Source organism: Astyanax mexicanus, chromosome 20 (genome assembly GCF_023375975.1).
Source record: "Astyanax mexicanus isolate ESR-SI-001 chromosome 20, AstMex3_surface, whole genome shotgun sequence".
NCBI classification, from domain to species: domain Eukaryota; kingdom Metazoa; phylum Chordata; class Actinopteri; order Characiformes; family Acestrorhamphidae; genus Astyanax; species Astyanax mexicanus.
In genome coordinates, this window is record NC_064427.1 from 38,503,917 (window position 1) to 38,527,465 (window position 23,549).

The 23,549-nt window shown below is 37.9% G+C and overlaps 1 protein-coding gene across 1 annotated transcript in view; it reads left to right on the top strand.

The window, feature by feature from the left end:
• The window catches only part of rxfp2a (relaxin family peptide receptor 2a), a 159,265-nt gene that overhangs the window by 66,833 nt on the left and 68,883 nt on the right, over window positions 1-23,549 (top strand). The window contains exons 6-7 of the mRNA XM_049468936.1: window positions 14,449-14,520; window positions 20,630-20,701. Coding sequence (XP_049324893.1) covers window positions 14,449-14,520; window positions 20,630-20,701 — 144 coding nt within the window. The remainder of the gene's footprint in view (window positions 1-14,448; window positions 14,521-20,629; window positions 20,702-23,549) is intronic.

The window sequence follows — 23,549 nt, forward strand, 5'->3', positions numbered from 1 at the left end:
TTTTTTAAGAATTACTTAGCTTAGCTTTACTTAACTTAGTTTCCTACCCCCCCACCACCACTACCCAGCGGCGAGACCTGCTGATTTTAAGAGGAAACCACACCAACACCCCTGTTCTTTACTAGTATCACATAATGCACCTTATAATCTGGTGTGTTTTATGTACGAAAACTAAGTATGTGACTAAAAAGTAAAGAAGAAAATTGAAGAAATGAAGGTCAGTAAATCTGGGCAAATTTCAAGAAGGGCAGTCACATAGACCATCACAAATGTTATGATGAAACTGGCTCTCATTAGGACCACCCCATGAAAGGAAGTGTAAGAGTTCCCAGGGGTTCTTACTACACAAAACACATTGTCTAATAATGTAGATATTCACACTAACAATAAAAAATACCCAGTGTTCACAACGGTTTATGCTTTATAGTAATTATATTGACTAAAGCATGCCCAAATGCCTTATAGCAGCCATAATAGCTCATTGATTTCTTCAAATGATATTTTCAATTAGTTTAAAAGTTAGATGCAAGGCTGTGTAAAATCTGCTGTGTGTGTTTGGACGTGTGTTTGTGAGAATAGTTCTGAAAGAGGATGCTGAGCCTCATGGGTCCTCTCTTTCCTGACCTCCTTCCTCTCACTGCCATTAAGCCGTCTGGATGGTCAAAAAAAAAAAAAAAACATAAGAGGAATAAATAAGAAAGCTTGAGTAGGGCTTATATAAGCATTTACAAATCTGATTTTTATTAAAATATGAATGGTTCATAATCTCATAATTTTAAATTTCCCTGATGTTTCTACTCTGAATTCTAGTACACGCTTGAGTGAAAGTCATGCAGTCTGCTGTGTCAAGTTGAGCTTGTGATGACCGTTTCCTTCAGGATTCCTTCAGAAGTAATTTCACACGTGCATAACCTGAGAACCGCTCGCAGCAACTCCAAATCAGAGTGGAAAATGGGATTCGCCCTCGAGAGTCAGGCTCTGTCAGAGTGTAATCTGCTCTCATGGTTCCATAGGGGGTTTAATACATTTTACACTGTGATTAGTGAAAGGTAGCACGAGAGTGGGGTAATGTAAAATGGGATAGATTGAGTTAACTCTAATCAGTTAAGTTAAAAAAAAAAGAATAAAATGATTGTCATATTTGGGACAGGACTCAGACATGCGCAGATACAGATTTGGTTCTTCATTAAAGAATACAGCGTTACAGGAGTAGTCAAAAACAGAAGCAGTAAATATCCAGCAGACAGGAGCCATGTAGACAAAACCATACCATAAACAGGAACAGTCCAGAGAATCATACACAGGAAGGCCAGCAGCAGGGTTAGACAAAAAGGCAGAAACGATAAACAGTCCAGGTCAAACACTGTACATCCAAACACAGAGGAACAGACAAAAAACGGCGTTGAAAAAACAAAAAGCAAGGTCATACACAAAAAAAATCAGAGACTAAAGAACAATAATGCTTTATAAAGAGGATAAACCAACAATACTCGACACAGGTGTGTGCTTGAGGTGCTCTTTTATAGTGCAGGTAACATTGACAGTATATATTAACTGGACCAAGCCATCCCGCTGATTTCAACGGAGCCAGGTGAGGCCAATCGTGTCACTTCCTGATCGGCTTCTTGTGGGGCGTTAACCGGGAAAGTGAGAGATTGCGCAGGCGCCAGCATGACGCGAATCTTCCGCGTGCCGCGCAAACAACCGTACTGTTTATAGGAGCTGCACAGAACTATTCACTCCACAGTGAGAAAAGCTCCATTCCGTCCCAGAATGAGGCTTTTATTGAATAAACAGCAGATATAAACTAGAATTACTGATATCCAATATTAGTCCACGGATTTACTGAAGAATATTCATAGCTTGTCTATATAACAAGCATTTAGAAACTCAGTAATGATAATAATAAATATGTAATATAAACTATAGTTCTGTCTATACATTATAATTCTAATGGCCTATTTTACTTCTGTTTACTACTATTATCTACAATGTATTATCACTGTTAGTAGTAGTATTATATTTGCATAATAAGAGGTTACTTTGACCCTGTTCGACGGCAATCGGCTCCGTACTTTTGAATTATAAGGAGCAACTTCTCCAAACATTACAGCACAGTATTTTGGGTCACGTAATTTTCACGTCATTGTTAGCATAGTTGTATAAAAATGTTATTTTCTAAAGCTATGAACAGATTATTATTATGAATGAAAATCCGCTCTTTGTAAAAAAGAACACGGGCCGTGTCATAATCGAAAACGGCTTGGAAATACATTTATTATTGGTTTAAAGTCACCCCGAAATGAATGGAAGTGAATGGATAGCTTTGCTCAAATGGTCCTCTCATCCCTCAGCAGCACACTTTCGGGGGCACGATTTGGAAGGGAAAAGCTGGGGGCCTGGCAGGTAATCAGTATTCAGGACTTCCTGGAGGAAGCAGGTGATGTGTCATGTGATCGGGTGTGTGTGTGTGATGTCAGCGGGTGGTGCGTTCTGGGTAGTGTAGTTGTTAGACTGAGAACCTCCGTTAGAGCTGAGTGTGGGAGAAACAGGAGCGCTTTCAGCACCAGACGTGACAGAGATTATGATTGTAATTAAAGTATATACATAAATATATATAAAAATAAAGGGAACACTAAAATAGCACATTCTAGATCTCAATGAATAAAACAAACCAGTTGAAATCTTTATTATATAGTGGAATGTGTGAACAAAATAACATTAAAAATGATCAATGTAAATCAAAATTATTATTCCATGGAGGTCTGGATTTGGAATCATACTGAAAAACAAATTGGAAAATCAAATGACAGACTAATCCAACTTCAGTGGAAATTCCTCAAGACTAGGGGTGGGCAATATTATATCGTATACAATATATCGTGACACAGAAATATCATGATATTAAAAATCCATATCGTGATAATAGGGCTGTTCTGTCTTAAAAGTAGTCTATTATTTACTGTGAAGCTTTAGGTGTATTTATTGTATAATTGATTTAGTTTGCAGTTTATATGCATGCACTAAATATTCTGCAATATTATTTGCTGCATTATATTACTTTATGCTATATTATTTATTTTGCCACATTATGATTATGCTGTTATACAGTTGTGGTCAAAAGTTTACATACACTTGTAAAAAAACATAATGTTATGGCTGTCTTGAGTTTTCAATAAGTTCTACAACTCTTATTTTTCTGTGATAGAGTGATCGGAACACATACATGTTTGTCACAAAAAACAGTCATAAAATTTGGTTCTTTCATAAATTTATTATGGGTCTGCTGAAAATGTCACCAAATCTGCTGGGTCAAAAATATACATACAGCAACATTAGTATTTGGTTACATGTCCCTTGGCCATTTTCACGGCAACTAGGCGCTTTTGGTAGCCATCCACAAGCTCCTGGCAAGCTTCAGGTCGAATGTTTGACCACTCTTCTTGACAGAATTGGTGCAGTTCAGCTAAATGTGATGGTTTTCTTGCATGAACCCGTTTCTTTAGCACTGTCCACATGTTCTCAATGGGGTTTAAGTCAGGACTTTGGGAAGGCCATTCTAAAACCTTAATTCTAGCCTGGTTTAGCCATTCCTTTACCACTTTTGATGTGTGTTTTGGGTCATTGTCTTGTTGGAACACCCAACTGCGCCCAAGACCCAACCTTCGGGCTGATGGTTTTAAGTTTTCCTGCAGAATTTGGAGGTAATCCTCCTTCTTCATTATCCCATTTACTTTCTGCAAAGAACCAGTTCCACTGGCAGCAAAACATCCCCAGAGCATAATACTACCACCACCATGCTTGACAGTAGGCATGGTGTTCCTGGGATTAAAGGCCTCACCTTTTCTCCTCCAAACATATTGCTGGGTGTTGTGGCCAAACAGCTCAATTTTTGTTTCGTCTGACCAGAGAACTTTCCTCCAGAAGGTTTTATCTTTGTCCATGTGATCAGCAGCAAACTTCAGCCGAGTCTTAAGGTGCCTTTTCTGGAGCAAGGGCTTCTTTCTTGCACGGCAGCCTCTCAGTCCATGGCGATGTAAAACACGCTTGACTGTGGAGACTGACACCTGTGTTCCATCAGCTTCCAAATCCTTGCAGACCTGCTTCTTGGTGATTCTTGGTTGACTCTTGACCATCCTGACCAATCTCCTCTCGGCAGCATGTGATAGCTTGCGTTTTCTTCCTGATCGTGGCAGTGACACAACTGTTCCATGCACTTTATACTTGCGTATAATTGTCTGCACAGTTGCTCTTGGGACCTGTAGCTGCTTTGAAATGGCTCCAAGTGACTTCCCTGACTTGTTCAAGTCAATAATTCGCTTTTTCAGATCCACACTGAGTTCCTTTGACTTTCCCATTGTAGCTTTTGTAGCTGAGTCTAATCACTGGGTCAAATGAGCCCTATTTAAATGGGCTCATGAGAAGTCAACAGCTGTAGTCAATCAGAATCACTTACAAGAAGTGAAGAGGCCATGACAAGAAGCTAATTTGATTGACACAACTCGCTACATCACCAAAATTGACAAATTTTGTTGCTGTATGTATATTTTTGACCCAGCAGATTTGGTGACATTTTCAGCAGACCCATAATAAATTTATGAAAGAACCAAATTTTATGACTGTTTTTTGTGACAAACATGTATGTGTTCCGATCACTCTATCACAGAAAAATAAGAGTTGTAGAACTTATTGAAAACTCAAGACAGCCATAACATTATGTTTTTTTTACAAGTGTATGTAAACTTTTGACCACAACTGTACTATTATACTATATTCCTGAAATGAATGAATTATTTTAGTTTTCCTATATCGCCAAGTATATCGTTATCACAAAAATACCCTGAAATATTGTGATATTATTTTAGAGCCATGTCTCCCACCCCTACTTAAGACAAGTTAAAATGAGGCTCAGTATTGTGTGCGTGGCTCCACGTACATGTATGACCTCCCTACAATGCCTGGTCGTGCTCCTGATGAGGCGACGAATGTTTTCTTCTGAGGAATCTCCTCCCAGTCCTGGATTAAAGCATCAGTCTTTAAACTCCTGGACAGTCTGTGGTGCAGTGGGGTGTTGGTGGATGGAGCGAGACATGATGTCCTGATGTGCTGGATTGGATTCAGGTCTGGGGAACGGGTGGGGCAGTCCATAGCATCAATGCCTTTATCATGCAGGAACTGCTGACTCACTTCAGCCACATGACGTCTAGCATTGTCCTGCATTAGGAGGAACCCAGGGCCCATTGCACCAGCATATGGTCTCATTATGGGTCTGAGGACCTTATGTCTTTACCATTACTGACGATCAAGTCTGTCACACGTGCTCAGTGTCACACGTGCTCTCATCCGTGAAAAGCAGAGGGCACTAATGGCGAATCTGCCCATGTTGGTGTTCTTTGGCAAATGCCACAGCTTCTTGCCACTGCTTTCATTGATGTGCCATCCTGGATGAGCTGCACTACCTGAGCAACTTCTGTGGGTTGTAGACTCCGCCTCCGCTACCTCTATGGTGAGAGAACTGATAAAATGCAAAAGTGACCAAAATATCGGTCAGAAAGGATGAGAACAGAGAAAAGGTCTGTGGTCACCACCTGCAGAACCACTCCTTTATAGGGGTTGTCTTGCTAATTGCCTCTCATTTTGACCTGTTGACTGATCCATTTGCACAACAGCATGCATGTAAGTGCATGTGGCACACGTTTGTTGCCAAGATAGCATTGAGCGTCTGACAGTTTAATGTTGTCAGGGTTCTTATCAGTCAGTGACGCACCACCATAGACTGTTTTCCGCCGATTTTTCTTTTTTTTTAAACTGCTGCAGATTAACAGCAGTTTAGCATTAACAAGTAACAATCGAACCGCGTTCGGACCGACATTACTTTGGGACTGTTTCCCAACCTAAACATTAAAAATGTGTAGATATATTTTTAAAGAGTAGTGCATGCCAGACAGTCCAAGAATCTCACAGGTCTAACATTTTATTAGGATGAAAGTTCCACAATTAGAACTGGAACTTAGAACTTAGCACAATGGAAAATTACTGGATGTGACTCTTCCAAAATGAGTGTTACTATGTACTGACCATGCAGGAAGGCTAAACAGTGTTTTGGTGGTTTTCATTTTTGTTATTTCAAAACTAAATAACATTTTTGTATTCAAATATTTCAACAATATGTCAGCTTTAGCTGTCTTGCCTTTAGAAAGTCAGGTCACCTTTCACCCTCTTATGCCAGGATCAGACTACACGATTTTCGCCCAATTTTGACCCAATTTTTTCAGCTTTGTCGCGAGCGATAAAGGTCCGTATAGTGTGACACAGTCAAAGAGCAGTAATTTGACAAGAACAATTTTTTTGTATTTTATCGCCTAGTTTGACATGTCCCACAACGTGCTCCCTGACGCTGACCAATAGGAAGACAGAACATTCTGCGGCGCACTGATGTAAAGATGGGAAAAGAAAGCGGCACAGTGCTCCTGCAGTTCTCTGAACCAAAGAAAGAGTAGAATAATCTAATAATCGTCTAATAATCTGTTTCATCCATGAAATTATCTGTTTACAGGCACTAAAACCTAAGAGGTTACATCTTAACCATACCTTAAGTTCTCTCTGGAGTATAAAAAGCATGTAATGTCCATTTGGGTCACCCAGGAACCCAGGAGCCCACAGTCGCTTTTCCATCAGGCAAAGGGCTTTTGTAGCCGTGATTGTCAGATTCTATGCTCCTCCCCCACGATGACATATGAACTCACGCAAGGACGCGGACGATGATTGGTCAGTGAGTAACGTGTAGTGTTGTCAGTCCCCCGAGAACGACACGAAACGAAGATAGCGTCTTAATCTGACATAGTGAACATCATGAGGGACAAAAATGACGTGTAGTCTGAGCTTGGCATAAAGTATTCACAGTAGCAGATGCTTTAACCATGGGTGCTGAAACTTTTGCAAGGCACTGCATATATTTCCCACATTCGGCAGGATTATTCAGAATGAGCAGCTGATAAAGTTGCTGACTCTGAGGTCAACAGCAGTGCAGAATAAGGCGTAAGAATGACAATTTTTATTTAAAATGCTAATCCGTTAATGCTAAACTATTTTCCCAGCCCTCATGCTGTGATTCTGCAACTGAACTGCACTTTCCTGGCCTTAATACACCTGATTTAGTCAGGAAATACAGTCTTAGTCATATTCTGCAAAGTTATCCCGCCTGCACGCTGTCAGCAAACATAAATAAATAATATGCTGATCCGTGTTGTCTGTATCTGCTAACAAGCTATATGCCAGAACAAATCCAACTCCCCTCTTCTTTCTTCTTACTAAAGAAATTTAGTATTTTCTTTTTTGCACTGATCCTCGTATTGCTGCTTCAGATTGCTTCAGACTGCATAAAAAAAAGGCTTGAGACAAAAAAAAAAATATTCAGTTTAAACTGCAGTCCATACATGACCGTGAGCAGCAAGGCTATAAGCTTGATATTTAAGCAGATCAAATATAACATAAATAAATAATAAATCAGCTTCAGATTTGTGACTGTAGCTTAAAGGAAAAATTTGGTGTGAAATGGATTTGGGATGTAGTGAAATATAAGTCTAATAGCCCACCTTCATTCACTCCCAGCATTCTGAAATACAGAGCTTTTAGCCAATGCTCCCAAAACGCTAACTAATACTATTCTACCATTGGTAGAATTCTGAGGGCCCTGACATTTAAAACAAGGCAACGAACTAATAAAGGGTACATCTAGTTTATTAAAAAAATACTGTTTATACACTGTACCTTCTTGATATTAAATTATGCTAAGGAGACTGACAAGCTCATGCAAATTGGTATGACAAGGGAACAGATTGCAAAAAATATGTGTTATGTTATGTGGAAATGCATGAATTTCATAGAGATATTTAAAGGAACAGTTGCAATTCCCATGTTTTCATAGAATTCATTTTGCAATCTGTTCCCCTATCCTATCTATTTGTTTATGCTCGTCAGTCAAAATGGCGGTGCCTGGAGAACAATCTCAAGGTACCATGTGTATAAACAAGTCTTTTTTTTATGTATATAATATTAGTCTTTTTAAATACATATAATAAAGTACATACTTGTGTGTGTGGGTGTGTGTGCCTGGGGTACATTGATAGTTATATTAGTGAAATAGTTAGCTAGCTATGTAATTATGTTTGTTGGTTCACTAGTTCACTAGTTAGCTAGTGCTACATAGCTCCATTTGGTAAAAAATTAGCTTCATTAAAACTAATTAATCCAGTAATCTTTTAGTGATGTTTTTGTCCATTTTTTCGCAACAGAAAAATGGATAAATGAATGTAAGGAACTGTAAGAAACCTTTAAAATGGTAAGTCTCTACATTTTCTGAAATTGTCTCCTTGTGGCACAAAGAAAGTGATGTGAGAACTGCGCTTTTTCTGGAAAGGTCTGGTTCTGCTAAACTGATGTTTTGACCAGCCCCGTGGACATTTTATGTGCTCTAGGTTTAATAGTTTTGAGGACATAAATCAACATGTATGGCAACCTGTTTGCCGTTATTAACTATAGTCAAAACCACTTAGTCAATAGTTTTCAGAGAACACATTTTAGAAATGACCTTTTTAACCATGCACCTAAAACAATGACAACCCAAATCTGGTTTAGTTTAATTAAGCGATAAACCATGAGAGGGAGTGCTATAACGTGTAATATTGGCACTAGTATGCTGTGGTCAATCTCAAAATCAATCTCATTCTGTGAGATGTCCTGCTGTTAAAACTAAAATAGTTAAGGACCCAATTATTAGACAGAAAATGAACACAAACATGAATTGGATAGTATTGGATTTTGTTTCAGTTCCACACAGTCATTTTTCACTTATTTTCAGATGTTAAGTATGTTTGTAGGGAGCAATTCACTATTACTAAAAGCTCCGAGGTGTGTAGCAGACCTTATTTCCCCCAAGAGCTCAGTGGACCCTCAATGAACTAAGCCAACTTGAGGGAGTTTGAATGAAAAGGGAAACAATCATTGCCCCACTGCACCTGTCAGACAGACGAGGACAAAGATGGCTAGGATGAAATGATTGCATGCATCTAAAAGTAGTCTTTCACTTTCCCAAACTAAGCTACTGAAACAGCGCAGGTAAAGCCTACTTTCATAGATGTCATTTATATGGTATTTTGAGGAGATCTCATTCTTGGAAATTTGGAAATGGCTCAGCTGTTTTGGTTTGTTGCCAGGTTACATGTTTGTGATGGAGTGATACTTGGAGAGCTTCGGTCACAGTGCCATTATCGTACAGTACTTTAACAGCACTTATAGAGTATCTCAGACTAAATGTATTGTACTGGTTTGTCCAAATCAGTAAGTCTGACATTTGGAAAGAAACATTCTGTTTGCCTAAAAGGGTTAATCCAGTCATCCTTCATTCTCTTAGCTATTCTCAGTAACTTGTGAAAGGAAAAAATAAAAGCTCAGACTGATCCAGGACAAGATATGATCAGAAGTGGAGAAAGAACGCCTCAGCAAGTTGGTCGGCATGTCCGAACAAGAAGCGTGGCCCAAGTGAAAGCATGCAGATTCCCTCAAAATGACCTGGAAAGCAGAACCACCCTGCATGAAGTTTCTCATCCAGTCAGTTCACAATGTCCTCCCAAGCCCGGCCAACTTGCACACCTGAAGGACGGCACTGGTAGAAACCCTCAAGTGAAAACTGTGCCAGAAGAGGGGCACCATGGAGCACATTTTGAGCAGCTGCTCTCAAACCCTTGCCGCCACTTCCAAGGGTTAAAGGCTTTGGCGTACTCTGTCTGTACAGCGTCCAGCACGGCAAGACCCAGGCAGCCCTCAAACAGTCAATCACCTTAATTAGAGCAGGGCAGAAGGAACTACACTGCCTGCCAAATTCAACAGGCGGGCTCCTCACCTCTGACTGAGACTGGCAGCTTCGAGTTGACCTCAGAAGGCAGCTCAAGTTCCCAACGAACATCACAACTACTTTTCTCTGCCCAGACGTGGCACTGACATCAGAGCCCACCAATCAAGTGGTTATTCTGGAATTAACCATCACCTGAGAAGACTGGATTGAAGACGCCTACGAGGGCAAGGGGGCCAGAACAACACCAAGAGTGCTGGAACAATGTCTTGAAAGCTGCCGTGAGCCAGTCAAAGTTGGGTCGAGAGGCTTTCTTGGCCATTCACTTCTGTGTACCCTCAAACTCCTTGGTGTAAAAGGATTGCACCTAAAGAGAGTCATCAGAAACATCCTAGGGGCCACAGAGAAGGCCTTATGGTGGCTGTGAATCTGTAAGGGTGCCGGAACAACAGCAAAAGTCTGAAACAATGTCTTGAAAGCTGCTGTGAGCCAGTCAAAGTTGAGAGGATACAGAGGCTTTCTTGGCCATTCACTTCTGTATACCTTTAAAGTCCTCGGTGTAAAAGGATTGCAATTGAAAAGAGCCATAAGAAACATCCCATAGGCCACAGAAAGTGCCTTGAGGTGGCTGTGGATCTGTAAGGGTGCTGGAACAACAGCAAGAGTACTGGAACAACATCTTGAAAGCCGCTGTGAGCCAGTCAAAGTTGAGAGGATTCAGAGGCTTTCTTGGCCATTCACTTCTGTGTACCCTCAAACTCCTTGGTGTAAAAGGATTGCACCTAAAGAGAGTCATCAGAAACATCCTAGGGGCCACAGAGAAGGCCTTATGGTGGCTGTGGATCTGTAAAGGTACCAGAACAACAACAAGAGTCTGGAATGAAAGCCTCTTTGAGCCAGTCAAAGTTCAGAGGGTTCAGAGGCTTTCTTGGCCATTCACTTCTGTGTACCCTCAAACTCCTTGGTGTAAAAGGATTGCACCTAAAGAGAGTCATCAGAAACATCCTAGGGGCCACAGAGAAGGCCTTGTGGTGGCTGTGGATCTGTAAGGGTGCCGGAACAACAGCAAGAGTACTGGAGCAACGTCTTCAAAACCACTGTGAGCCAGTCAAAGTTGTGTTCAGAGGTTTCCTAGGCCATTTACTTGTGTGTACACTCAAACTCCTTGGTGTAAAAGGATTGCAATTGAAAAGAGCCATCAGAAACATCCTAGGGGCCACAGAGAGAGCCTTATGGTGGCTGTAGATCTGTATTGGGGCCCTGTGGAGAAGCAAGCCATTTTGACCCAAGCCAGGGACTAAACATCCCTTGCTGGGTTGCCCAGGCAGTGGGTGTGTAAGTATTAAGACCCAAAACACATTATGGCCCTGGGCTCTTTACCGTTAACATGTTCAAGTAGCACCCGGAGATGTATTCAAATTCTGCATGGCCCTGTATATGTGTAATACAATAATTTAAAGACTAAGACAATATCTTCAAGCTGGTCCTAGGCCAGCCCTGGAGAGAGATGTTGCCCAATTTGATGTTCCTGCTCTCTCCCCCTCCCCAGACTTGGGGACCTGCTTATATAGAGGGTTAGGGTATACATCTGGAAACACTTAAGACATAGAGACATAGAGACATCCATAGGAGGAGTCTTCCTAGAAGAACGGTTACATACATTAGTGAAGAAAAATAAAGAGAATATACTGAAAATAGCTGAAAATGTACTTCACTATGAATAAGCATAGCACTGTTTGCTTAAAATGCTAAACCTTTAGAACTTGAATCTGTGTTCCTGGCCTTAAAGCACCTGTTATCCCATCTGAATGCTGTCAGCAGATATAAATAAATAATATGGTAATCTGTGTTGTCTTTGTCTGCTAACAAGCCATGTGTCAGAACAATCCCAACTCCCACTTCTTACTTCTTACCAAAGCAAGAACATTTTTCCAGACTACTCCCGAGCCTATAAGGGCTGTTTTTATTACAGAAGTCTGTGATGGTTTTTCATGCAGTGCCATCTAAGGACTCAGAGGTCACATTTTGCTGTGGTTTCTGTCCCTTGGCCTCCCATACTAAGATTTCTCTGGATTGCATAAATTCCTTTCCACTATTTTGTGAAGTGGATGTGACAGATCTAAACTCTTCACAGTCTTGAGATGAGAAATTCCTTTTGGACTGGTTGACAGTTTTGTCACTATGTGTGCCACAGAGTGGTAAGCCATGAGTCATTGTCTACCACATTGTCTATCCATGCACAGACCTGAGCCTTTGGTGGATCAACCTTTCATACTCATTTCAATATTTATGGTTGAATGTTTCAATATTTTATTAGCTTTTCATCTTTTTGCATTTTGCCCTGTCCCAACAGTGTTTTGCATTTTAATTTTAATTTTAATAACTTTTCAAAACCTTCAAAATGTTTTTCCTTCATTGTTCCAATTTTCCAGTCATAGATTTAATTCGATTTTGCAATTTTCCCAACTTTTTCAAAATTGGGGTTTGTAGATGCTGAATATTTCTGAATAGTTTGAATCGTTTGGCAATCACAAGTCAATTTGAACATATTGTCAGGACAAATTATAATCATAAATTCCTTTCTCGCACAACATTTGCTTTAAACTAACGGAACTTAGTTTAGATTAGTTCAGTTTAGTCTGAAATACAGCAAGAGTGAAAGGTAAGGCAAATCACAGTCCAGAAAAAAATGACCAACGTTAGCCTGCATCAGATTTTCAGATCTACTGAACTACGGTCTGTTTTATGTGCAGTGTGAAAACACAGGTTGTTAGAGTCATGTATTTAAAGCAGCACACCTTATTTTTTTCTTGAAAGCAGTAGATCTGGCATTAATATGCTTATTTGACCATTCATGCAATGTCAAATGCATAAATTCTAAAACAGAGAGGTCTATTAGGGTTCACAGAGGGTTTCTAGCCACACAAAAAAAAATCCACCAACTCTTCCACATGCTTTCTTCAATTAATTACACATTATCACCAGAGAGGTCTCTTAATCAAAACATTAGGACTTTTTTTTTAGATTTTGTTTTTGTTGTTTTTGTTGTTAAACTAAATAAATTGTGCAAATCAATTAAATCTCAAATACATTTCCAAATTACATTTTTTTTTTCAAATATTTTTATTAAGGGAATGGGAAAATTAAAAATATATATATATAAAATCATGAAGGTAGAGAAACAGGACAAATCTAATAAAAACAAAAACAAAAACATAAAAAATATCCAGTATAAAAGCATGGAAATAATAGACAGAAAATGCACAAAACTAAATAAAAGGACCCAGCACAGAATTTAGTATTACCTCTTTTTTCTTTTTTTTTCTTCCTTCACTTTACTTCCCCTTGATCCTCCCTTATTTTTCCCTAACTTTTTGTCCTCCCCACATTTTTTCTTTTTTTCCAAATTACATTTTTAATGTTTGATCAAGTCCTCTGAAAATGATGACTTCCTAGTTCTAGAGATTGCCAGATGGCAGGAAGTAGAATTTGTTGATTTGTTGTCCTGAAATCTAGTCCTAATTTTTTTTATTTATTTATTTGTAACAATACATTCCACTGGAATGGAATAACAATGTATAAGCAAAGATTCTTACACCTCTTCCAGTATAAATTGTCCTTATTCTTCAGGTAGTAATAATAATATAGCTATTAGTCTGCATTTCATAATTATTTTTATTCCAAATTTAACTGGACTCGAGTGACATCACAGTCTAGAAGCTTATAAACTTCAATGTACCTGAAATGTGTTTTTTAGATAGAGATAGATAGATTACAATTTATTTACAATTTATTTACAATAATCAGTTGAAGAGTACCGGGTCATCCTACAGTTTTGTTGGCTCAGCCCAAAAAGGCTTACACAGAAATGAAATCCTTCAGTCAGAATATGGTGTCTAAAGTTTACTAGTTCAATATGTTGCTAACAAATGATTCCTCAGATGCAGCATATTGTTGAGTACTTTTAAAAGTACTTTGATAGATAGATAGATAGATAGATAGATAGATAGATAGATAGATAGATAGATAGATAGATAGATAGATAGATAGATAGATAGATACTTTGTTGATCCCGAAGGAAATTTAGGAACAGCATTTAGGAATCTGCTATTTAGGAATAGCAGATGCTTTGAGGAACAAGAACAAAAATTGCCTTGAAGCACCTTAAGCTTCCTTAAAGATTACTTAAATCACTCCAATGGTTTCTCTACAGATCCAAATTGAAAACATATGAAAGCCTTAAAGTTTCAAAGTCAAACTTTTTTCTACTCGTATTTAATAATAGAGTTTTTTTTTACCATCTAGTTTTTTGTCATCATGAGCCACTAACTAGTCCCCAGGCCAAATTTGTTTTATTGGTCTGATTCTGCCTCTGGACCTGCTATCAGATATGTTGTATCTCCAAAATAGTAATGTTTTAAGAAAAATGTAAAACATATTTGACCTTTTTTAGTTAAAAGTAATAATTTTTGTGTAATCACTAGAATTGCTAATGTTCGCTTGTTTTAATATTTAGTAAAATGTAATTTTCTGTAATTTATTTATATAATGCTTAGTCCGTTTTAAAGACTAATTTGTCATTGTTCTTCCTCCCACAGATTTCTTCAGAACAACAGCATCCACACAGTGTCCAGCCATGCCTTCACTGGTTTATTCAAGCTGAGAAAACTGTGAGTCCCTCTTTTCCTTCAACAACTTTGGTTTAAGAGAGGATTATTTTGGCCACATGCCGTTGTTTATTCAATTTTTGTTGGTTTTGTCTTAATATTTGCACAGTTATCTCCTCATTCCAAATGGATTCCTTCAGCCAGAACATGGTGTTTGGAGATTTTTTCTTTTGTAAACTTTACCGAACGACTGCAATTAAAATGCTAATGTCGCTTACAGTTTCTACTTCAGATCACTCCAAGCTGTTGAGTACTCTCAACAAAATAGAATGGCTAGTTTTGGATGGCTTTTGACTGTTCTGTTCAAAAAATACAGGCAAAACTTTAAATAGAATTGTGGTCCTATCGCTGGTTTTAGTTATGCATTGTACCTAGGCGGCACGGTGGCTTAGTGGTTAGCACGTTCGCCTCCCAGCGCTGGGGTCTTGGGTTCAAGTCCCTATCTGGGTGGAGTTTCCATGTTCTCCCCGTGTCTGCGTGGGTTTCCTCCGGGGACTCCGGTTTCCTCCCACAGTCCAAAAACATGGAGATCAGGTAAATTGTATACTCTAAATTGCCCCGAAAAATGTAATATTCTAAATTGATCTGGTGTGTTTGTGTAAAAAAAAAGTGTGTGGTATGTATGTAAGTTGTGTGGGTGTAAATGTGTGTATGATTGTGTATGATGCCCAGGTACTCTGTCATGGGTAAATGCTGTAGTGCTCGATGCAGTCCTCCAGGTGGATGGTTGTTTCCGGTTGAGAGTACGCTGTCCGCTATTGGCTGCCGCTTCTCACCGGTGTGTGGATGTAATGTGCTTGTGTGTAAAAAAAAAAAAAAAAACGTGTAAATTGTAAAGCGTCCATGGGTTTCTAGAAACGCGCTATATAATTTATATAAGTTAAACTTCATTCATTCAACTTCATAGGCCTGTCATGACAATTATGTCATCAACTTTTCTGACAATATATGAACATGACCTCTTTTTTGGTGACCTTGATACTGTCCTAGCTTGATAATGCTGTTCCGTTCTCTCTTCTGCTCTCTGTCTGAGGAAAGGATGAGTCTGTGAACTGATAGTGACAAAAGTATGCAGTGCATGCAGTGACAGGTTCATGAATAATGAGGTCACCATACACAGAGAGCAGGCTGTGACAGATAAGGACCAGCACATAGAATGGGAGAATGACTGCCAGAGTTTGACGTAATAATGTGGAATAAAGTTGTACTGCTGCTGTAGTCTTTTACACTGTTTATTCAATACATAAACTGACATTTGTAGCATATATTTAAAGGTAAGACAATCAGAAACTTTTGCTTTCGCCTACAAAGAAGTGTTTTGGGTTTGGTCTGATCTGACCTGGTCAGTCACATGAAGGTTTAGTGGCAAAAAGTATTTCAAATGTACAGCAATATATATAAAAAGGTAGGCTGAAGCACTGTTAGGATTAGTAGAGTTGTGAATCTCTCCAACTGGTGCTCTTTTGAAGCTGGGCAAAAATTAAAGTACGAAAAATATATAAGTCAAAGGCACTCAGTTGGGGAAAAATGAAGCCGCCGCGTTGCAGCCATCTTGGCCTTCTGTATGGCATGAATGGTGGCAAAACATAAAATGGCACGATTAAGTATCAAGTGGGTAAAGTCACATGGAATTAATTTTATATATATATATATATATATATATATATATATATTTCTGCGATGGATTGGCGGCCTGTCCAGGGTGTATCCTGCCTTCCGCCCGATGCCTGCTGGGATAGGCTCCAGCCCCCCCCCTGCGACCCTTCACGGATAAAGCGGTTGACAATGAGATTGAGATTGAGATATATATATTTATATATATTTATATATATTTTATGTGATTACCAACAGAGTGCCTTTGACTTTATTTTTTTTAGTACAGTAATATTGTCTCAGGAATTCCTTGTACAATATACAGTCCATTAAAAACAGATATTCTGGCAGGCCTACTGTACATTTGTTTCAATAGGAGTATAGCACTATGCTAATTAACCACACAGCTCCATACCAACAAACAATTAAATGTCAGAAATCAAATGTTTGAGTAGATTTGAAGTACGTGAGCAGTTGCATATGTTTTATGGACAAACTTTCCCTGTTAACCTTTCAAAGTTTTGATATTGACTTTAATCTTCTTTTTGTTAAAATGTGCTTTGGCTGTACACGGGTTGTTTCTTTTATCCACTCATCTGTGCTCAAGTCATTATGTGTAGACAGGGGCCAAGGGCTGTTTCTTTAGAGTATTTTGGAGTGGAGACTCCACTTTAGCTCATGTCTCTTCACTCTGGGGCTGAAATTGCAGGAACAATGAAAAACAAACCACTTTATGGAAATGCGCACAAAGGGTTGCATTCATTTTCTTAGTATCAAAGCTATGGATCTCTATTTTTTATCTATAAAGTGTCATTATAATACATACCAGTGGAGAAAAACAGTATATCAGAAAACTGAGTACACCCCTCACATTTCTGCAGATATTTAAGTATGTCTTTTCATGGAACAACACTGGCAAAATTACACTTTAACACAATGAAAAGTAGTCTGTGTGCAGCTTTTATAACAGTGTAAATTTATTCTTCCCTCAAAATAACTTAATATACAGCCATTAATGTCTAAAACACCGGCAACAAAAGTGAGTAAACCCCCGAGAGACTACACACCTAAATGTCCACATTGAGCCCTGCTTTTCTTTTCCGCTTAAGGAGCAGGTGTGTTCAGATTTGTAGTACAGCTCTTACACTCTCTCATACTGGTCCCTAAACGTTCCAACGTGGCACCTCATGGCAAATAACTCTCTGAGGATTTTTAAAGACGAATTGTTGAGCTAAATGAAGATTGCCAACACCCTGAAACTGAGCTGCAGAACAGCGGCCAAGATCATCCAGCGTTTTATTAAAAGAGCAGAGTCCACTCAGAACAGACCTTGCGTTGGTCGTCCAAAGAAGCCCAAAGAGTCCACATGCTCAGCATCACATCTAAATGCTGTCTTTGTAAGATGCTGTCAGTATTGCTGCAGAGATTGAGAGCCTGTCAGTTCTCAAACCATAAGCCTACATCTAATTGGTCTGCATGACTGTCACCTCAGAAGAAAGCCTCTTCTGAAGTCTGTACACAAGAAAGCCCGCAAACAGTTTACTGAAGACATGTCAACAAAGGACATGGAGGCATTAAGGCAGTTCTGGAAAAAAAGGTGGCCACACAAAATATTGACACCTCAGGAGCTTTCACTAAGGGGTGTACTCACTTTTGTTGCTGGTGGGTTTTAGACATTAATGGCTGTACATTAAATTATTTTGAGGGAAGAATAAATTTACACTGTGATATAATAGGCTGCACACAGACAACTTTTCATTGTGTCAAAGTGTAATTTTGTCAGGATTATCTTATGAAAATATATAATTTAATATCTACAGAAATGTAAGGGGTGTTTTTATTTTTGTGATATACTGTACATTTCTGCCTTTCTGAGACACAGCTGCTTGTTTATATTGCAGCAATATAAATCAAAATGTTTTATGTCAATGATAGTATGTGTTTTTAAATGTATACAGCAGTTTATAGAGTCATTTCATGTTTTTTATTTGGCTGCTTATTTTAAAGAGTATTAAAAGTAAACCTGTTGTGTGGAGAATGTACTGTAATGCTGTATTATGGGTATCAAGGGTGCGCTTGAAACAATTATATATTATTTTATAGATGTGAATTATGCAGACAATTAGGAAACACATGCAATTAAATTCAAACAATGTTTCTATGTGCATGTTGTATCTTGAACCTTTTTAACTGCATAAAATACCCTGTTTTTATGTCTGCGCCACTCCAGCATGGGTAGATCAAAGTAGAATTGTTTTTTTTTTTTTGCCAAGAAAATTTTGAATTAAATAAAAAGGATGCCCATGAATAAATGCAGTTGTCTTTGATTTGCATTCAAACAAAGCTCCAGGATGTCTGAATAACATTTGAGTAGGTATAAAGAGGTACAGAATGATCTCATGAAAAATAAATAACTGATATTGCACAAACTATGCATAAATACATCTAAGATCCACAGTTTTACGAAACTTTCTTTGTCTTAAATGCCCTTCTGTCTTATTCAGCCACAACCACTAACTGTTAGGTAAGATTTTAATATAATAGTACAATTATTTATATTTATAAAGAATCAGTCTCTAATTGACCAGTTAAAATGATTTCCTTGCATAGTACAGTAGAAATGATTCTAACCATTGTATAAAAATATATACGTATTGTTATTTTATTGTTGTAGGCAGGTTTTATTTTTATATTGTTATTTGTATATTTATATGGTGTAATTCTGAACCTCTAATACAGGGGCACATTACCCTGGTTTTATAAACTGCATTCAGTTGCAACATGTTGTTGCTGTCCAATCAAAAACAATTTCCATTTTTGTCAATTTTTAGTTTTCTACAAAATTTGAGAACACAAACTGGCCTGTGTCAAAATTTCATAACGAATGGACCTGTCACATCCTGGTCTCGTCTCGTGTCTGTGTGTCTTCCCCACGTGACCTGTGCTCCTCTGTGTCTCCCGTCTCAGTACTTTTCCACCTGTTTCTCATGTGTTGCTCCGCCCCTTCCCCAGGTGTTTCTAATTATAGTGTTTCCTGTTTCTTTAAATAGCCCTCGTCTACCACTTTGTCTCCGTCGGTCTTTGCACCTTCCTCTGTTGTTTTGTCATTCTCGTGTTTTCTAGCCTAGCCCTCGTTTTCTTAGCTTTAGCCCTTGTCCTTTGTTTATCCCTTGTTTAATGTTTCTAGTTTCTTGTTTATTTCCGTGTTCCCTAGTTTCTTGTATATACCCCTGCTTTGTGTTTATTAGTTTATTCCCTTGTTTATATTTCCCTGCGCTGTTTGGTTTGTTTATTATCGCTCGTTTGTTTTGGTTATTGGTTATTTGTGTTTCTTTGTTTAGTGTTACTCGTTCCTTGTTTCTTTGCTTAATTGTTATTTAGTTATTAAATTATTATTTATTTCACCCTACCTGCACTTGCGTCCGCCTCCTCGTCTCCCTGCCTGGGTCACTTCGTGACAGGACCAATAGAAATTCAAAAAATGACCTGAAATGAACTGTTTTACATAGACTTTATATATATATATATATTACGCTATATTGCAGCAAGGCAATAATTTGCAGTTGTTTAAATCAAATTTTAAGAAAGCTGTCATAGTGTAAAATATATTTATTCATATTTAATTTCATATTTATTAAATCCGAATTAAATTACTTTTTACTTTTATGCAATCAGAACAGTCCCTGCAGGCACGTAACAGTATAAGACATTATTCTGACGTGAACTTTTTGTCATTCGACGTCACAACGACGACTGATTTACATAGACTTCCATTAACAGTAATAAAGGGTTTACTTCCCTTGCTGTTTTGGAGATACTTGCTTTTCATTGGACAGCAATGTTATTTTAAAGTGCTGCTACTGGTCTATAAATGTGGTTGGTTAAAGAACATTGTAAATCAATGCAAATCAGCCAGTAGAAACTTGATTCTAAACTAAATGTAATGCGGTATTATTAAAGATTATAATGCTACATACAGTTGGAAATGAATACCAGAAGATCTCAAGTGTGCCCTAAATGTTGAAATATAAATTTAATTTCATCTCATGTTAAGCTTTAAGACACTCAGTTAAAATATATTGTCTTTAAAGACGAACATACTTTTTTTACGTATTCATGCACATTTACTATACATATTTAAAAAAAAATATATATATTTCAGTTAAAACTATTAAAAAACTTGCTCTGGCTACATAAATATAGTGACTCTGCATCCAGTAGTAACATAAGTGCTGCTACTGGTCTATGAATTTGATTGGTTTAAGAACATTGTCTATAAATTATTAATAAAATAATTAATACTTATTTTATTTCATCTGAATCAAATACAATTTTTTACATATTCATGCACATTTTCTGTACATATTTTTATCAACTTTTTCAGTTAAAACTATAAAAAAAACATGCTCTGGCCACATAAATAGAGTGACTGTTAGTAAATCAATATTTAGAAGTACCCCTGCACTTTGTGTTTTAATGTTTGTTTAATGGTCCTCACAAAGTATTTCTTTCTGTCCAGGTTCCTCAGCCAAAACTACATTACATCCTTAAAGCATGGTGTTTTCAGAGATCTCCACAAATTGCAGTGGCTGTGAGTATAAATCTCAACACACACACACATACAACTTTCTTTAGACAGATATCAGCAGAAGAAAATATTAAATACAATATTTAAATACATTTAATGCTTCTCAGAAATAACTGTTTAGTTTATTGATGCGGGCAAAGTGAAATCAATACAAACTGAATCACATTAAATATAAAGTTGCTCTAAGATGTGAGGCACTGATGAAATGCAAAATAGGATATACATCTAAGCCAGATTCAGGGGTTTATCAAGTAATGAAGATTACAATTGATTCCAAATTAATTTTCCAAAAAATACATGAGTTACGAAAATAATGATTTCAATGATCATCTGTATTAAAGTGAGATTTAGTGTATTTAAGGTTCGATGCAGGACAGGGTTTCACCTGGTCAGTTGAGGTGATTCTCTTAGGTCAAGTTCAACAACTTGGTGGATAAAAAAGAAAAGAAAAAGAAACAGATGTAATAGTTTCTCATCAAATGTCTCCCATTGGAGTGTTGCTATATTTCACATGTTATTGGGGTCCAGAACAGCCATAAATCATTACAACAATCTAAAAGTACAGAACATGAGTCAGATAGTCCATAAAACCTCGTATGCTGGGGACAGTGTTTCCTCTGGCTTAACTGCAATCTACAGTGCCTCCAACCTGCAGCTGGTGTTGTGGTTAACCCTGGCTCCAGTATCTTAAACCTTGCGTGGACTAGTTTTTCTGCCTGACTCTCTCCAGGTCCCCAAGGTCTCCAAGATCCTGACCTTCTCCTGGGTCCCCATGGAATATTGGGACCTCTGGGGAGAGTTCCCAGTCAATTGAAGGCCCAACATCTGTCCTTTCACTGACTTCCTACTTGGTATATGTCCCCTTAGAACTATCTATTCAAAAAAGCCATGGTCCCCTCCCTACAGAAAGATGGGTAGATGGATCCAACCGGATTAACTGTGGACGCTGTAAGGGGAAACTGTCTGAAAGGGATGTTCGAGTGCTAACCTGTATTGTATCCAAAAAACATAAAACTACGGCTGAACAAATCACGCAGAATTCAACTCTCCTGTTTCCACCTAAAACCAGGTGTTTCAGTTTCATAGACAGACAGACAGACAGACAGACAGACAGACAGACAGACAGACAGACAGACAGACAGACAGACAGATAGATAGATAGTTTGGACAATGAAACTTGACAAAGCAAGTCTTTGTGATGTATCAAGAGCCACGGTATAGTTATATAGGTATAAGTTAAACATGAGTGGGTACTAGGGGTGTCACGATTCTCTAAATCCTCCATTCGATTTTAGGGTCACGATTCGATTCGATTCTCAATTTTCTTTCTTTTTTTTACAGCAGAGAGGCCTATGCCAGTTTTAGATTAGTCTATGGTCAGTCATTGGTTTGATTCATCAAATTTACAATATCTTATTTCAAAAGGTGGGCTTGATATAAGTGATGCAAAGTGATACAAGTGATCTGTAACACACCACATTAGACACTAATTGTCTAATTTAAATAATTAAATTAAGATATATATGTAATGCCATCTAGTGGCTTTTTTTGGTAGCAGCAGTGTGCACTATTAAAACAGCAATGTGCAACATAACAAAATAAATAATAAAAAAATACAGGAACAGTCATGTACAAAATAATAGAACAATTAGAGCCTTAACAAACTGAACTCTATCCTACTATAACAGTTAAACATGAAAAATAAGACTTTAAGACTTTTTCGGTCCCTGAGAATGAGAAGTTTTTTTCTTTAATAAAGATATATTATTAACTTTATCTGAGAGAAAGATGCTCCTTAAGGTACCAAAACTTTAACATATTTGAGTCTAGACAAAACAACTGTTATTTTTATATTTTCTTTAATTTTTTCTTTAAGAAGATGAGAATGTCCACATTCTCTGGAGAAAGAGCTGCTCTTTCAGCAGTCACAATGTCCGCGGCGTCGCTACAGTGTGCTGCACCATTAGTGTAGGTTAGAGGGAGGGATCGTCCATCCTCTTTTTGACTTTGATGCTCGAGATCATGACATAATTTCGATTGATTTTGATACAATATCGAAATCGTGACACCCCTAGTGGGTACACCGATGAAAAATAACTGAGGTATTTTATAATAATTTACTTACTCTTTTATCTGCAGTAGTGTTCATCTTTGACTTTTCTACACTCAACATCTTTAAAAGTACATTAAAAGTGTGTGTTCCCAAAAGATGAGTTATGTAAGGGGGAAGAGGTAATCAAATAAAACATTATCAAGGGAACATTGCCTTACATTATTTATTATGCTTTAATCTACAAACCTTTCATGTGAATTAATTTGTTTGGCCCCGCTCCAGTTGTATTTCTTTCTGCAAGCCTCTTATTTGGTCTATTATTCTTTCTTCTCCCCTTGAGGCAAAACTTCATATATTTCACATTAAAGCAAGACTGATTCTAATGGCAGTAGACACAGGAATGTTAGCACCATTAGAGATCTCACACTATAATAGAATAAACAAACTGATAACTCTAAATAAATGGATCCATGTAAGGTAATGTAGTTTACTGAAAAAAAAAATTACAAAGTAGTTTCATGCTGCATTTTACCCGTGATGTGTTCGTGCTATGTTGCCTAAAAGATTCTGTTGCAGGGAACTTTAAAGCAGTGACACGTCTAAATGCATCTCTTAGGATGGTTCCCCCGGGAGGAAACCGGTGCTCACCACTGCTTAATAATATTGTCTAAGTTCTTCTAAGAGTACAACTTTGTTGAAAGTAAATCTAAGACTAAAGAACAGACGAAATCAGTTTTAAAAGAAAGGAGAAGACAGCTTTATTTAGCAGGTAGTTTCTAAGCAGATCAGAACCACAAA